This window comes from Phoenix dactylifera, chromosome 9 (assembly GCF_051530095.1).
Source record: "Phoenix dactylifera cultivar Ajwa chromosome 9, Ajwa_hap1_PhDact_Kaust_v1.1, whole genome shotgun sequence".
Taxonomy (NCBI): Eukaryota; Viridiplantae; Streptophyta; class Magnoliopsida; order Arecales; family Arecaceae; genus Phoenix; species Phoenix dactylifera.
The window spans coordinates 29911028-29928884 of record NC_143198.1 but is presented as its reverse complement, the minus strand read 5'-3'; the positions used below and the strand labels follow the sequence as shown (position 1 = coordinate 29928884).

The window sequence follows — 17857 nt, the reverse complement described above, 5'->3', positions numbered from 1 at the left end:
TACAAAATAAAGAGTATAAGCCTATTGATACTTGTCTTTAAAATTAGTTTATAAAAGGGATTGAATTTCAGAATTTCAGCTTTTCATATATACTTGTGAAATCTCCCCCTATATTATTCAAAATTTGCCAATGTGACTTTTTGAATGGCTCTCCCTTTCATTTATAATTCATTAGCAATGAAACTTCAAAAATTTGAGATAAAATATGAGTTTCAGCTTATGTATCGGGGTGAGAGAGGAGCGTGCCAAATTTTGAATTTATATGTGCCAAATTCTGAATTATGATAGAAATTTTTTGATTTGATGGTTTTCATTGTTACAAATTGCTCCCCCTTAGATATATAAGCTTTCTTATATGATTTTCAATTTGTTTGCCCATTTATTTCTCTTTTCTTTTCATAACTTCTTTACTCACTCTTTCTCACAGAATTAATATTCTTTTCTTTAAACACTATCTTTGCTTCTCCCAAAATCAATACTCTTTCTTAACTTGTCAAATGAAATACTCTTTCTTTTCTCGAAGTGAATACTCTATCTTTTCTTCTCCCCCTTTATATACTCTTTTCTTCTCGTTTCCTTTATATACTCTTTCCTTCTCTTCTCCACTCTTTCCTTCTCTTCTCCTTTATATACTCTTTCCTTTATATACTCTTTCCTTCTCTTCTCCCCCTTTTTGTTATCATCAAAAACATATATATGGGAAAAGATGCAATAAAGAATAAACTTCAGACTTCATTGATCAAAATAGGAACATTTTCATACATTAATGCCCAAAATAAAGATAAGTACAATGTTCCTCAATCAAGATTTAAAGATATAAGGGAAAAGCAAGATACATATGAGAACTAGATTTCTAGCCTAGGCTCTAAACATAGATACTAAGATCAGCCTAGGGAGAATCTAATGGCTGGGATCTAGTCCTCATCCTCCTAGCATACGTGGCGAGGGGAGGTCGAGCCTGGTGAGACTGAGTCTGGCGTGGAGCACGTCGAGCTGGATGACTCTGTGCCGATATCTCTGACTCAGCAGCCTGTGGCACAGATGGTCCATGTGTCTCCCTCTCTCTCTGGAGTGCTCCAATCTGCTGCCTCAGATCACTGATATCAGCAGACATGACATCCAACCGGGCGTCTAATCGGCTCGTGAGCCCGTCAGTAATAGTCCTCGCCTGGGCTGTCATGAGCTCTGTCATCCTGCTCCAGAAGTCATCCGTATCTGTCGGAGGAGCAGATGACGATGGTCCAGCCTCTGAGGGTGCAGTAGGATGATCCATAGGCTCCTCATCCTCATCCTCTGGTGCCTCTCCCTCTGGTGCCTCACCCTGAATGCCTGCACCGGTGTGAATCCACTGCCCGTTTACTTTCGCATATCCCATGCGTATGAGTGTCCGTGCAGTGTACGTGTCTGTGGGATGCAGATTCTTGAATGCCTCCTCCTCGAGAGGTAACCCATGCTGACGGAAGATCAATGTAAGTATCATACCATAAGGTAGTGATACCCTGTTGTTGCATATTACCTTCCTCATCTGCCTCAATATCATGGCCGGAAGATTTAGGGGAATCCCCCGAATTATACACTCCATAACTGCAAGATCTCGCTCTGAGATGAGATCGAATATCCCGGTCTTTGGAAATAAAATCCTATTGATCATGTTGAGCAATAATCTCATTTCGGCGGAAAGAGAACTAGCTATTACCTTCTGAGAGAAGTCGAAGTTCTCATTTTCCATGATCAATCGTAAGGCTCCCATTTTGTCTTCTGGCCTCTCCGGAGTAGCTCCTGTGCAGGGTAGGCGTAGTAGCTCACTCAAGCTCTCCTCGGATACACGGATCCGAAACCCTCTAACATCTGAAATAAGCCCTCCCATACCAGTCTTGAGGAAGGCGTAGAACTCTTGGACCAACCCGGGGTAAACCACCACATCAAGGGAGCAAAGATACTCCCAACCTTGTCTTTGGATCCATTCCCAAATCCTAAATCCTTCTTGGTTGAAAAACTCCGAATGGATCCTTCTTCCGGTAGTAACCGGCCTCCCCGCAAATCTTGCAAGGATCACTGAGGGGGAAGGAGGAGGAGGGACCTCCGCACGTGCCTCACGTCGTGGAGACACGGGAGAAGGCTCGGTAGGGCGCCTTTCCTCTTGTTGGACTCGGGTCACTCTTCCGGATCTCTTGGCTACGGCTCGTTTGGGTCCCATTTCTCCAAGATCTTTAGGAAATCTACTGTTTGGAAGAGTTTAGTGGAGATTGGAGAGTGGGGACTAGGCTTTTCGGAAGAAGACAAAGGGCAAACAGTGCCCTAGATGAGCTTTTGGGCCCCCTTATAACAGTGGGGTCCCGACGTTGGGTCGACTCAAGAATTTTCTTGGGTCGACTCAACGTTGGGTCGACCCAAGTGCAGAAATTTGTTTTCTCTCCCTTTTTGCTTCTAAAAGGTTTTCCTTGCTTCCAATCCTTATAAGCTCTTTATGGAACAATGATACATGAGTAAGAAATCTATAGATAACAAGTTTGACTCATGTTTCATGGGATTTTTGAAGTTAGAGGAATGTATCATGAGACTACTAGCTCCCTCTCATATTTATTCAATAAAAGGATCACATATACCTAATTCCCTCCTGAGCATACAGAATCTATCTTCACTCAATGGTTTTGTAAATATGTCGGCCAATTGTTTTTCTGTGCATATATGCTCAATACATATATTTCCATTTTGCACATGATCCCTAATGAAATGGTACCTTATTTCTATGTGTTTGGCCTTAGAGTGCTGAACTGGATTTTTAGTGAGATTGATAGCACTAGTATTATCACATTTAATAGGAATATTATCTAGTTTAACTCCATAGTCCTCTAATTGTTGCTTGAGCCATAATACTTGGGCACAACAACTACCAGCAGCTATGTATTCAGCTTCAGCTGTGGATAGTGCCACTGAATTCTGCTTTTTACTAAACCATGATACTAAATTGCTTCCTAAGAATTGACATGTGCCACTTGTGCTCTTTCTATCTAATTTGCATCCGGCAAAATCTGCATCTGAGTATGCAAGCAAATCTAGACATGAGTCTCTCGAGTACCATAATCCAATGGTGGTAGTTCCTCTTAAATATCTAAGGATTCTCTTAACTGCACATAAATGTGACTCCTTAGGATCCGATTGGTATCTAGCACATATCCCTACACTGAATACAATGTCGGGTCTACTAGCAGTAAGATAGAGCAAGGATCCAATTAGTCCTCTATAAAGCTTAATATCAACACTTTTTCTTTTTTCATCTTTGTCTAGCTTACTAGTAGGATTCATTGGAGTGCCAATTTTCTTATGATTTTCATTCCCAAACTTCTTCAGTATTTCCTTTGTATACTTAGTTTGATGAATGAAAATGCCTTCTTTGGTTTGTTTGATTTGTAATCCTAAAAAGAAACTTAGTTCTCCCATCAAACTCATCTCAAATTCTCCATGCATTAAATCAGCAAATTCTTTGCATAGAGTATCATTAGTGGCACCAAAGATTATGTCATCTACATATATTTGTACCACTAATAGATTTTTGTCCTTTCTTTTGATAAATAAAGTTTTATCTACATTTCCTCTACAAAAATCATTTTCAAGCAGAAATTTACTTAGTCGATCATACCATGCCCTAGGTGCTTGCTTTAATCCATATAATGCCTTATGTAGTTTAAACACATGATTTGGCAATTCATGATTTTCAAATCCTGGAGGTTGTTCTACATATACTTTCTCCTCAATAATACCATTTAAGAATGCACTCTTCACATCCATTTGATATAATTTAAAATCCATAAAACATGCAAATGCTAGAAGTAATCTAATAGCTTCTAATCTAGCTACAGGAGCAAATGTCTCATCATAATCTATTCCTTCTTCCTGATTGTATCCTTTAGCTACGAGTCTGGCCTTATTTCTTATAACTACTCCATTTTCATCTAGTTTATTTCTAAATACCCATTTTGTTCCAATTACTGAATTATGCTTTGGTCTTTCAGTTAATGTCCATACATTACTTCTTTTAAATTGATTTAATTCCTCTTGCATGGCATTTATCCAGTTAGTATCTTTTTCAGCTTCTTCATAAGTTTTAGGTTCTAATTGTGAAACGAAAGCAAGATAATCATTTAAATTTCTAAGAGAGGATCGAGTTCTTACCCCTTGAGATGGATCACCAATAATTAAGTCTTTAGGATGTCCATGTGCATACCTCCATTCTTTTGACACGTCTTGGGGTTGTGGTGGCACGCAATCATCTCCCTTATCTTGATTTGGTACGTCATCAATTTTTAACTTCTCAAAATCGATAATTCCTGTATCATCATCAATAGAGTTTTCTTTCCTAGCAGACTCACTATCAGACTCATCAAATATAATATTGACCGTCTCTTCCACTACTAAGGTTCTTTTGTTGAATACTCTGTATGCCTTGCTAGATGTGGAGTATCCTAAGAAGATACCTTCATCTGACTTGGCATCAAATTTACTTAAGTCCTCCTTGCCGTTATTTAAGATAAAACATCTACATCCAAACACTTTAAAATATTTTGCAGTGGGTTTCTTATTCTTCCAAAGTTCATAAGGAGTTTTCTTAGTTATAGGTCGTATTAAAACTCGATTTAGAATATGGCAAGAAGTGTTTATAGCTTCAGCCCAAAAGTACTTTGGAAGATTTGACTCGCACAACATTGTGCGTGCCATTTCTGCCAATGTCCTATTTTTCCTTTCAACAACCCCATTTTGTTGAGGCGTTCTAGGTGCTGAAAATTGATGTGATATTCCATTTTTAGTGCAAAATTCCTCGAAGTGTTGATTTTCAAATTCCGTGCCATGATCACTTCGAATTGCTACCAATGTGAGTTTCTTTTCATTTATGATTTTATTGTATAGTTTCAAAAATTCTGAAAATGCTTCATTCTTATGTGCCAAAAATGAAACCCATGTATACCTTGAAAAATCATCAACAATGACTAGTCCATATTTCTTTCCTCCTAGACTTGTAGTTCTAGTAGGTCCAAATAAGTCCATATGTATGAGTTCAAATGGTCTAGTTGTTGATACTACATTTTTCGATTTAAAAGATGATCTAGTTTGTTTTCCTAATGAACATGGTCCACATATTTTGTCCTTTTCAAAAATCAATTTTGGCACATCCTTTATTAATTCCTTTTTAACTAGTTTTGATATTAATTCCATACTAGCATGTCCTAGTCTTCGATGCCAAAGCCAACTAGTTTCATTCTTCTTTTCTTCATTAGTAATTAAGCATAAACCATTTTTCTTGCCTAATTCATGAAGATCTACTAAGTAAATATTTCTTTGCCTTTGTCCTACAAGTACAATGCTATTATCTTTAGGATTTGTGATTATACATACAGATGCTTCAAATGTAACTTTAAATCCTTTATCACAAAATTGACTTATACTAAGAAGATTATGTTTCAAACCTTTAACTAACAAAACATTTTCTATAAAAACAGATGGAGCAATGAAAATTTTACCCTTTCCAATGATATACCCTTTACCATTGTCTCCATAGGTTACTACTCCACCTTTCTTTGGTTCCAAGGTGACAAATTGATCTTCGTCACCGGTCATGTGTCTTGAACAGCCGCTATCTAGATACCAACGTTTTTCAACTTTATCAGCTGCAAGACACACCTGCAATCAAAATCAAGATGAAACTTTAGGTACCCAAACTAAGTTGGGTCCTTTAGGGTTAGTACTCCATGTTCCTTTTGGAACCCAAACTTTCTTGAATTTAATCTTTTGATTATTACTTGATTTGTTTTGACTAGACTTTCTAAAGTTACATTCATATGCTCTATGTCCTATCTTATTGCAACAATAACAAGTAACATTTTCATTTTTAGCTTTTACAAAGATATTCTTTAAGAATTTTTGTTTTGTATTTGTTCTATAACCTAAACCAGCCTTATTATATACAGCTCTTTGACTATCAAGTATCATATTCAATTTGGTAGAACTAAGAGTAAATTTATCTACCAAGGATTTATACTTTTCAGCATCTTCTTTTAACTTAATATTTTCAGCAATTAGATTCTTGGTTTCATTTTCAAGTTTCCTACTTAACGTTTCATAGTTATTAGATAGTTTTATTTTATCTTTAATGAGAGATTGATTTTCTTCTTTTAGAGCTTTATTTTTATTAATTACTTTCTTATGTTCTTCCATGAGTTCTAAAAATGCATCATGTAATTCATCAACAGTAAAATCACAGTCAAGTTCAGAATCTACCTCATCGTCATTGGCCATATGACATATTTGGGCCGTGTCTTGATGATCTTCATCCTCTGAACTTGATTCCTCACTTTCACTCCAATCAGCCATAAAATTCTTCTTTTTCAATTTTCTTGCCATCCACTTCAAATCTGGGCAATCTATCTTATAATGCCCGGGTTTGTTACACTCATAGCAAATGGGGGTTTCTTTCTCCTTTTCTTTGTTCTTACCCTTTTCTTTGTCCTTACCCTTCTCTTTGCTTGAGTTACCTTTAGAGAAGGGCTTCTTTTTATGGAATCTATTCTTACCTCTCATGAATTTTCTGAATTTCCTCCCAAGAACTGCCATCCCTTCTTCATCAATATCTTCATCATCATCTGAATCTTCTGATTCAGATTGTTGTCTAGGGGTGGTAGTCTTTAGGGCTATAGGCTTTCTTCTCTTGACCTCATCTTCAGAATTTTGCCTCATAGTCAACTCATGGGTCATGAGTGATCCTAGAAGCTCCTCTAGCTGCAGTGTGTTGAGGTCCTTTGCTTCTTGTATGGCGGTTACCTTGGCCTCCCAATTTCTTGGTAGAGACCTGAGAATTTTTCGCATCAAATCAGAATTAGAATAAGATTTTCCTAAACTTTTAAGCCCATTTATAATATCAGTAAAACGAGTAAACATATCAGTTATGGACTCGGTAGAATCCATTTTAAACAATTCATACTTATGTACTAATATGTTTATCTTTGATTCCTTGACTTGATTGGTCCCTTCATGTGTGACCTCAAGTCTATCCCAAATTTCTTTGGCAGTGGAGCAAGTGGATATTCTATTGAATTCATTTACATCTAAAGAGCAATAAAGTATATTTATGGCTTTTGCATTTAACTGTGCTAGTCTTCTATCATTTTCATTCCAATCCATTTCTGGTTTGGGTATGATAGTGCCTTCTATATTGAGTGTGGGTGTGTGAGGTCCTCTAGTGATTATTTGCCATAGTTCATAATCTGAAGCTTGAATGAATATCCTCATTCTAGCTTTCCAATATGCATAGTTTGTGCCATTAAATAGAGGTGGTCTATTCGTGGATTGCCCCTCACTCATTGCACCTCCCATTTGGGTTGCCATGATCTTTAACTCTTGATTGTTAGATCAATGAGCACTATTGGAGCACCTTGCTCTGATACCACTTGTTGCCCAAGGTGACAATCCAAGAGGGGGGGGTGAATTGGTTTCTTTTAAACTTTTGGTGCTTTTAAAACTTTCGTAATTAAGTGAGGTGGATGCTTTCTTAGGTTATTTGTGTGAGTTAACTAATGCAAGAATAAAAAGCAAGAGAGAATGAAAGCACAAGCACAATCCAAACACAACAATGTATAGTGGTTCGGTGCTCTCCTTAGCACCTACGTCCACTCCCCAAGCGTACCCTTGGGATTTCACTATAATCTCGCGGATTACAGTTGGATTGTTTTCCGGGCTCACAATCCAAAAACCTTGTTGGTTTTACGGGCTCACCAACGAACCTTTACAACTATGGTTTTCCGGGTTCACCAAAAACCTTGTTGATTTTGTGGGCTCACCAACGAACCTATACAACTTTGGTTTTCCGGGTTTACCAAAAACCTTTGTTGGTTTTGCGGGCTTACCAACGAACCTTTACAAAGTGTTTAAGCAAATGAAAAGAAAAGATTTAAACTCCTAAATGAGCATATAAAACAATATGAACAATAAAGAAGAGTTAGAAAGAAATTATCGCTTTGAAGTCGCTTTGCTCTTCTTTTTCAAAGAAGCTTCACTCTTCAAGGGGGGAAGGAGCTCTTGATGCCTCTTTGAATGTGCTCAATCCCTTTCTTTGATTCTTGAATGAAGCTCTTGATGAAGGAGATTAGGGCTCTTTGGTTTTCTTGTGTATTCTTTGATTTTCCACTCAAAAGTTGTTTCCTCTGATGAATAGTGCCCCTTTAAATAGTTTTCAACCTTCCTTGGACAAGCCCCATTCGTCAGATTTGAAAAACTAGCCGTTACATACCTTGGGAAGGACAGAAAGTACATCTGCAGAACTAGCCGTTACTGTTTAGCCCGTGTTTGGGTCGGCTCAACCTGTCCTTGGGTCGACCCAACTTTGCCTTGGGTCGACTCAACCATTTCTTGGGTCGACCCTCTCAGTAACCACAGAAACCTCAATTTCAGCCTTTCTTCCCATGGGTCGACCCAACCATTCTTTGGGTCGACTCAACCATTTCTTGGGTCGACCCTCTCAGTAATTCCAGAGAACCGTTTTCTGTCTGTCTTTCTGTCTTGCCCTTTGGGTCGACCCTCTCAGAGTTTGGGTCGACTCAAGCTTGGGTCGACTCAACCACTGTGTGGGTCGACCCTCTCAGTGAATCCAGTGAGCATTCTTCCTTTGCGTTTTGAGGTTCTTTGGAGGTTGGGTCGACTCATGCTTACCTTGGGTCGACCCAACTCACTGTTCATTTGTGCTGTTTTTGCAGAAGTGTGCCAGATGATTCCTAGATGTGCCGGGGTCGACCCAATCAACCTATGGGTCGACTCAATCCACACTTTGCTGCATTCTCAAGGTTAGATTCATCCAAATGAACAAGACCATATATATATTTTCAATTAAACAAATGTACTGAGAGTAATGAACTTATAAATGAAGTATCAATTTAACTTATAGCATGCTCTAGATAATTACTTGTTAATCATCAAAATAACACTATCATCCTCAAGGGATAAACCTGAATTTTTCGCAACATGCATAAATTAATCAGCCTTGTCAGCTTTTATTTGTTCATCCTATGAAGTGTTATGTAAAATGAAACAGAAGCATGGAAGAGAGAAAACTTTATAAACTGAAAGAGGTATTCTTTGTACATATACCTAGAAGATGTTAGTGCCATCTTTAGACTAATATTCATAATCCATGAGTATGTGTCACTATATGTTTAGTTCATGAGCAGAACTTCATGTGGAAGAGAAGACAAACATGAAAGATGAATGAATCTAGGAGTTGAAATCTCTAGGATGAAAATTCTCTGGGAGATTGTGATAGCACATTGTTTGAATCTTGATTCCAGAAAGTTTTGCTTAATCAGTCAGTTGAGCTGGCTAACTTAACTCATTCTATGGTGTGCGTTGTGCAGACTAGATTATTTAGGCAGAACATCTTAGCTTTTTCTTGATGGTGATATTTGCGAGGAATGTTGTTGAAGAATACCTACATAAATTTTTGGAGCAAGTTTCTGATTTGTTTTTTTAAAATTTCTACTAGATAAATAGTTGCATGAAGTTCTTGTCACACTTCTGCATAACTGGGTTCACCAGTTAAATGCTGTTTAATTGCACCCTTTGTAATATTTTTCTAAATGCGCAGGCTTTGTTTATCATTGCTCTTTTTTAATGAACAGGCAGGTATATGGCTCCAGAGGTCTTTCAGAATGAAGAATACGATACGAAAGTGGATGTCTTTTCATTTTCTTTGATTCTACAGGAGGTAAAATTGCAGTCTAGAAACATATAAGCATGCTATTCTTAAATACATGTATGAAAAATATTTTCTACTAACTAGTAGCAGCTCAACGATTTCATGGATTTTGCAAACAATCTTATCTATGAACTATTCCATCTCTTATGCTTGAACAGTATGTGGGGGTTGAAATTTGTATGAATTGAGATCAATGTTTGAATTATCACGGTAGGGGGGAGTGTGTATGGATCACGCACCATAACAGTAGTATGTACTGCAGTCCAACCCTGTATCTACTCATTTTGCTGATATGACACGGCACATCATGCATTATGTATGGTAGACACCTCGGTATGTGGTGGTATGTACTGCAGTATGGTCAGATTGTGAAAACCTTGATTGTGATTAGTCTTGATATTTGATTCCAATTTAATATATTGCTTGTTTGAACTATACTGATTTTGCTAACATGGCGAGCTGGTTTGCCATCTTTTCTCTTGTTTATGGTATCATATGGGGTTTGTCTATATTGTATTTCCTGCTTTTTTGTGCTAATCTATAATTGGTTCAGTTGAAACTATCTTTTATGTAATCTACTATATAATCATCATCATTTTGAAAACCTTTGTGAACCATGAAATGAATTTCATGAAATTAGTGCTCCAGTTGGAGTAGGGTATTGTCCCTTTTAGGTTTTTTCACTTTCTGCAGTCACAGTTCTGACATGCTAGATGTTATGAAGAACAAAAATAAATATTTTTGTGCAGAACAATGGAGTTATTTATGTCGTTGTGGAGCAAGGACTAAACCATCTAGGGTCTTAGTTTTAGTGATCATTCACTCTTTTCTGTTATAAGTTGGTTTCTGTGCTTTTATTCAAGCTATTTTGTTTTGAAATGTTGTGGCCATACAATTTTGAAGTTCTGTTTTTCTTTGTTTTCGCTCTTGTATGTGTGTGCATACAGGTTGGGCCAACCCCACATGCTAATAGGCCTGACTGGGACCAGGTAAATGAATGTGCTGGGTCAAGTATCTCCAAAACCAGACCCACTTAATTTTGTGGTCTATTCTGTGGATTGTGTAGAACTTAATCTGTCCAGGAATGGACATGACTTGATGTTAGATGTGACATAGCAGGCCTCTGGGGTTTTAACTCGACCTGAGCTGAGAACTGAACTTAGACCTGATTAGTGTATATGTTTGCTCCTCAGGGTAATCCTAGGTTGGAAAATGCATGCCCATGCAGTAGGAATCACTATGAATTCACACCAAAACAGCTATCCTTTTATCGAAGTCCTTGCCTTATTTCCCATGCCGGTGTTAGCCACCCTTCGTAGGAACCTTCATTTTCTCATCTTGGCAAATTGAAAATGTAAAAGGTGGGAGGTGAAACCTTGTCTAGATATTGACGTAATTTCCATGAAGCCCAGCTGGGTTTACAATCACAATATCTATTAAACTTCATTGCAGAGAATATCTGATCTTGCTTTGTTGCATCCTGGTTTCATTCTCAGACTTGAAGGTAAATCAATATTCTTATAATCCTGTACAGCTACTTGAGTCCTGTTATTTGTCATGAATCCATTTTTTTATCACTAAATTGTAAGCCTCCTTTTTATCTCCCATTGTCATAGTGCATTGTTTTTGTTTTTTTTTTTGTCATTGTGGTCAATTTGAGGGTGGTTTCTGGTGTTGCAAAAATTGTCATATTTGTTTGCTTCTTATGGCTGCATATCCTCTTCAGTTTGTCTCATTTGTCTTGTTTTTTTAATCTTTTATTTCTTTTATCTTATACAAAATCATCTTCAAAGGCTGGTAATGCTTTGTTGATTTTGACAGAATTTGCTATTTTTGAACAGATTAATTTTAGATATTAAGTACTTGAAAAGCGTAAGTTATTATAAACCATAAATGACTAATTTATGTTACAAGTAATTATATAGTTCAGCATGTTGGAATGCAGATTCATATAAGCTGCTTTACATAATGAAGTTGCTATATTGCACACTACTTACTAATATAGGTAGCTAAAAAAATGCCACTTTTCTAGTTTAATTAGTGGTTGATGTAAATGAATATAGTTGAAATGTAATGTTTAGCTTGAACAAACTTGCCGGTTTTGAATTTGATCGATATGATTGATCAATGGTAAATTATAAATAATTTCATGTTCCATTTAAGGGGGCTTAAAGCTGGTCGGTTCTTTTAAGACAACCTCTTGCCTGGGTATGCGCCAACCTATCCAGGACATGCCATGCTTGGCTCCACACTGTGCTGATTTGAGCCTGACTATTGCAAAAGGGTGAGACTTTTGGGGCTGCCAGAGGCATGCTACTTGGCTAGTGTATGGGGCTGGTTGAGACCACACACATGGGAGGGCTGGTCTCCCAACTAGTGTGGCAGTGGTGGGGGGTGGTGGAGAGTAGCACAAGAGGTGAGGATCAGAGGAGAGGAGAGAAGGTCAGGAAAGGGATGGGAAGGGAGAATCTTGGTGGTTGGGGTTCATTTTATGATGAATATATTAAAATATATATCAGGTGTGATTTATAATAGGACGTGGGCCTCCATCAGGGCTTCATCAAGCCAAGGGCAGCCTAACTCAATTCTGAAACTACCTTGGCCTGAAAATTCTGAGTCTGGTCCATTACTTGCTTTGATATGCTATGTATCGTAGTTGCTTAAAAAGTGGATTTGCATTTGTATGCTCGAAATGCCAGATTCTCATTTATGAAATTGCTTGTGGCAGCTGCCACTTGATATGTTGTCAATAATTTATCTGCATGTTTGCATGCTTGAGAAGAAGAATGTGAGGATTAGCTTTTCTCTAATATTTCAAACGCTTTTTATTGATATTAACAGATGATTGAAGGGTGCTCTCCATTTGCCCGTATACAAGACAATGAAGTCCCAAAAGCATATGCTTCTAAAGAACGACCACCTTTTAGAGCTTCACCTAAACTGTATGCACATGGGCTAAAAGAGTAAGTCTTTCACTGGTGTTAATGTCCTCTCATATGGGCAGATTTAATATGTTCTGTCATCTGACTCCTCTCTCTTTGCCATGTTGGGTATTTAAATCATTCAGCATCCTCTAGTTTATGCATCTTTCTTAAAAACCTGAACATCTTTCCCATTTGATGAAGGATATGGGAAATATTGTTGTCTGTAATTGGAGTGTGGAGAAGATGTTTCTCATCTACTTGTATGACATTTCTTTTAAAAAGTTTTAAAAATTAAAAAAAATAAGGGCATCCAAATGTATGAGGCTCCCACCACTGTACAGATTGGAGAGGGTTGCATAGCCTTACACTTGCACAAGAAGAGACTGTTTCCATGTTTCAAACTTTGACATCTAGATCAAAGTGGAGCAACCTTACCTTTGCACCAAAGCTCGTTCTATCTTTTAAAATGTTATACTGCTGTATTATTGGAGTGGAATTAGTAGATGTTTCTGATGTTGTTGTAAAACTATGGTACATTCTTTTCATGGTTCATTTTTTATACTCAGATGTCTCCTATTCCTGCTTCTTTATCCATTCATTCAAATGATTGCCCACTAAAAAGTTCTTGAAGCATAATTTTTTGAGTTCTTGTCATAAGTAATTATAAAAAGATTGAATGCTTTTAAAAAAAGCATGCCAACTTTTGCTATTTTCATTTTTTTGTTAGAAACTCTGAATCTTAGAGATCATATTGTGTAGGTTAATTGAGCAATGCTGGAGTGAGAACCCTGCTGACAGACCGACATTCAGAGAGATAATTGGTCGGTTAACCATTATTCAGGCCCACATTGCTCATAAGAGGCGTTGGAAGGTATGTTTCTTAAATTCGTACTCTGCCTGACACTTTTTTGAGAATGAAGTTTCCACCTTCATTCCAAGTGGTTTTAAATGTATATATTTTCTAATGTAGTTGTTGCATAAAGTATCATAGAAAAGGCCTATTGTTCTTTTCAAACTTTAAGCAAACCACTATCAGCTAGGATGCGTTGCAGTAAACTGTGTAATAGATAATATGTTAACTGGAAAGAAATGTAATACAAGGAGGCACTAAAAGTTGATGGGTATTTTCCAGTTCTATGTTAAAATTGCCAAATCAACAAATAAATTGGGTCGAACATTGTATCCTTCTCTTGTCCACATGTTTACTTAATTAGTAAAGGTCAATCCTATCCAAGTGCTATTGCCCGTGTGCTTTTCTCAGGAGAGTTTCAGTATGTTCAGGCCTCAAGTGATGAAGTTACTGCCCTACTTTTAACACAGATGGATCATGTGTCATTATCTCTACCCCTTAAATACTAAATTAACATGAATTAGAACTAGATAATTTGCACGCAGCAGAAAGCCATTTATTTTTGGAGCATGTTATGAAAAGGTAATGTTCATCAGTAAGCATTTTATTTCAGTTTGTTTAAGTATTTTAGATTGTCTGGATGATGATCAACATGTGGATTTTGTTTTGAAGCATTGCATAAGTTATGGCTTCCTAGTTTGTTATTTGATGGTCTGTAAATATTTTTGCTAAAGACACACAAAGATATGATTATTAATGAAATCACTTATATTTTATTACTAGATTTACAAGCAGCAAATAATATCCTGTTAGCAAAATCTAATTCCGACTCCTAAGATATCCTGATATCATGTCCAGTATTGACATACTGAATTGGTTAAAAACAGCAAACTTAAAACCAATACTGTACTTTGATACTTTGTCAAGTACCATAGGTCATTGTTTTCCATATCCTTTGTGGAGGATATTACCCAAATTTACTGATTTTGATGGGAGAGTGTTTTAGCAGAGCGTTGCATTGATGTAGCTTTCTTATGAGTATCAATCAGACATTTTTGTTGGCCTACAAGTGAGAGCCCCTAATTACAGCCTTTATGTTTCTGATGACATTTCTTGGACTGTAGCTGTGGCACCACATAATTCATTGCAGTAAATTTTAACATAAAACTCTGATGCTTCGTATTTTCATATACTTCTGTTCGCCAGGTGAGACCCTTGAAATGCTTTCAGAACCTAGAGGCCATGTTTAAGAAAGATCACTCTAACCCGAGCAGCCGCCGCTCTCGCTCATCTCGTTCTTCTGATTTCGTCTAGCAGGAGTGTTATATGGTCACTGTGAAAGTTGATTGTCCATATGGTTGCTTGATCTAAGTGATCCAATATAGGGCAGAGAAACATACAGTCTTAGTTTTTTATTAACCAATCATGTGCCATGATGGTATCTCTTGCTCAAGGTTTTGAGTGTTGATTGTGAGTGGATGCTTATATTTGATTAAGGTGATTCACCTGTACCGGTACCTTTACATTTGGTTTCCTTTACTGTCAGATGAACGTCTATTTTGTTACAAAATGAACAATGAACAGCATGTGGCCCATGACTTTGTGTACGAGAACCTCATGATGCTTTCTGGTTCTGAAATGTCAAAATAGTCATGGTAGTGTCAACCAAAATGGCTCCATGGCTGGTTGTTTTTACTGGATTTAAGTGGTGGGATTGATCAGATTTTACTCTCTGCATGGATAGCAAACTTTGACATCGCAATTATGTTTCTTGGCCGTATGAGAGTTTGTTGAATGCCATATTGTTGCATTATCATTGCACTGGTAATTGAGGTCTCCTGCATAAGGGGGTCTCTGTCTGTGTTTACAGCGGTAGCAGGGCCATGATGACCTGGATCTATGTAGAGTGTATATAGACAACTAAATCAAAATTTAATAGGCTAATACGATATGGGCTGATGTTGAAATCCTAGCTCTGTTAAACGGCTTTGAGTTCAGATTCTCCTGATCTTATTGGCTTCGGAATCGAAGGATCAGTTTTAAATTTATGGCTTTGTTTCAGATATAATTCTTGTGACATTTTTATCCTTCAATTGGCTAATTGCAAATAATGGAATTCTTATATTAGTGTCACTTTTTGGTTCTTTTGAGTTTAGTAGCTTATCTAATAACAATGTATGCCCATTAAGTTTTTTTTTTTTTAATGTTATCAAAATTTCCATTTTTTAAGCAAAAGAAAACTAGGAATTCAAATATAGTATCCTGCCTCCGCTCAGAAATTAGCGATGAAGGCAATAGTAAGTGAATGTACCCAAAAAAAAAAAGAGGCAATAGTAAATGCTGAGAACTGATAGAAGACTTGCGCATGTTATAATATTTATCAGCAGCTAGATTGATTGACCTTGTAATATACCTGAACTTGATATCACCAATGTACATCGATATTAGCATATTTCATGAATATCATTTACGTCTGTTAGGACTTCTGGAGGACTCAAATCTCAAGCAGTCTAATTTAATTAGTGAAGATAGAATCAGCAGAAAGCCTTTCTTTTATTTCTAATGGCAAGAGGCATCAGGCGATTCAGCGCAATCCCCCTTCTGAAAAGAAAGAGAGAAGAAAAAGAAAAGGAAGATCAGTTGGCAAGTGACATCAGGAAGGAGGTGAATATATTAACTCTGCAAACCATCATCCACAAGCTGAGTTCAGAGAGGACCATCATTGCCTCCAAGATGCCGACGCTTTTCATGGACCACCTCGCACGTATTAAGATGATATTTCTCCTTTGGTGGTGGTTGCGGTGATGATGACCTGTCGGCAAGGACATCAAAATACCACGAAAGTGACAATAGTGAATTGAAGAGTGGGGTATGCACCTTGAATGAATGGTGGTTGAAAGGGTTAGCTGCTATGGCATGCATCTTGAGTGATGGTTGGAAGCACTTGCTTCTACTATAATGCCGCGCCACTTTTAGTTGTGGAGTTAATGTTTTTATATCTTGATCGAGGTGTACTTGCACTCTTAGGTGGCACTTGGAGACTCAAATATAATCATCAAAAATGATCTTAAATTATTGGTGTTTCTTTTTTTTGGAGAGTAATCTGATCTCCGATAATTTAAAATCACCACATTTTGCATACCATATTCTAGTGATTAAAGATTTTAAGGTATACATGAGTAATTTATTTAGTATTTTATAAAAATTCAAAATCATTGACCATATAATACTAAAACTACTTTTGATATATTTTTTAAAATTATAATTTATTAATTTTATAAAATATATGATAATAAAATATTAATATATTTATTAGTATATTAAACTCCTCCATCCACACCTCCTTTTCTTACCCAACCCATGCAATGTTTGCCAAATGATCTGCAGCTTGATTTGCCTCTTGAGAACATGAAGGCAAGGAAATCTATAAGGTCGAACATAACTTTTTGAGTTTCCTCATGATAGGATATTGTGAAGATTCCCGCCCGTTTATCCCGGTGACCACTATTTTAAGTCCCCATCCATAATGATTCTATTTTATTTGTCATCTTTTAATATTGCAAAGTTTGAAGTCCCTATGCTCTTATACAGTGTCTTGTAAGGAAATAAAACAAGCGTAGCAAATAGCTTTTCAAAAACAGCTATAATTAAGAAATACTATTTTGATCAAAATCGCCAATGCCAAATATAACTATTCCAAAAAAAATAAATTATAGAATGAACTATTCCTGTAAGACTAATTATTCCAACTCCAGTTTTTCTTATTCCAGAACCAACGTCCGCCATAATGAAACATTGTCCGGTGTGCAACGAATTGCAAAATTCAAGGTCGGACATGTACCGTTCCTTTACGAACCAAATTAATTCTACCTGGATATAATGATTAATGACAGCTGGCACTGGCAGATTCCTACTCTATCTGTTCCTACTTAAGGCCAGACAAACGGGCATAGTCCACTCTTTTGGATCGATCTAATCGATCCATCTATCATTATTCTATCCGGAGCAAAAGCATGAGCTTCACGACGCAAAGAGAACAAGGGAGGGGAAAAGAGTTACAAGAACCTCGGGTTACAAACCACTACGAATAAATCTAAATCCTATCCCCTCCAAACTAGAATTCTCGGCAAAGATAGCCGAAGATTTTTTTAAAAAAATTATACTCTACATTATATACACCAATATAATTAAATTATAGAGATAAGTATATGTATGATGAATAAGAGGAATCGTTGTCATGCATGCGATCTAGGTATAATTTTTTTCTTAAGATTTTTTTGGCCAATTTGGAATTTAGCTTTCCGTCCTCGTGTGAGGGCGATGTAGACTTTTTTGGACCAATCTCTT

The 17857-nt window shown here is 37.0% G+C and overlaps 1 protein-coding gene across 2 annotated transcripts in view; it reads left to right on the top strand.

Moving 5' to 3' along the window:
- The window catches only part of LOC103708951 (serine/threonine-protein kinase 12-like), a 28803-nt gene extending 13598 nt beyond the window's left edge, over window positions 1-15205 (top strand). For both annotated transcript variants that reach the window (XM_039131152.3, XM_039131151.2), the window contains exons 9-12: window positions 9660-9745; window positions 12578-12699; window positions 13420-13531; window positions 14717-15205. In XM_039131152.3, the coding sequence (XP_038987080.2) occupies window positions 9660-9745; window positions 12578-12699; window positions 13420-13531; window positions 14717-14824 (428 nt within the window). In that variant the 3' untranslated portion in view covers window positions 14825-15205. The remainder of the gene's footprint in view (window positions 1-9659; window positions 9746-12577; window positions 12700-13419; window positions 13532-14716) is intronic.
- Window positions 15206-17857: the final 2652 nt, after the last annotated feature.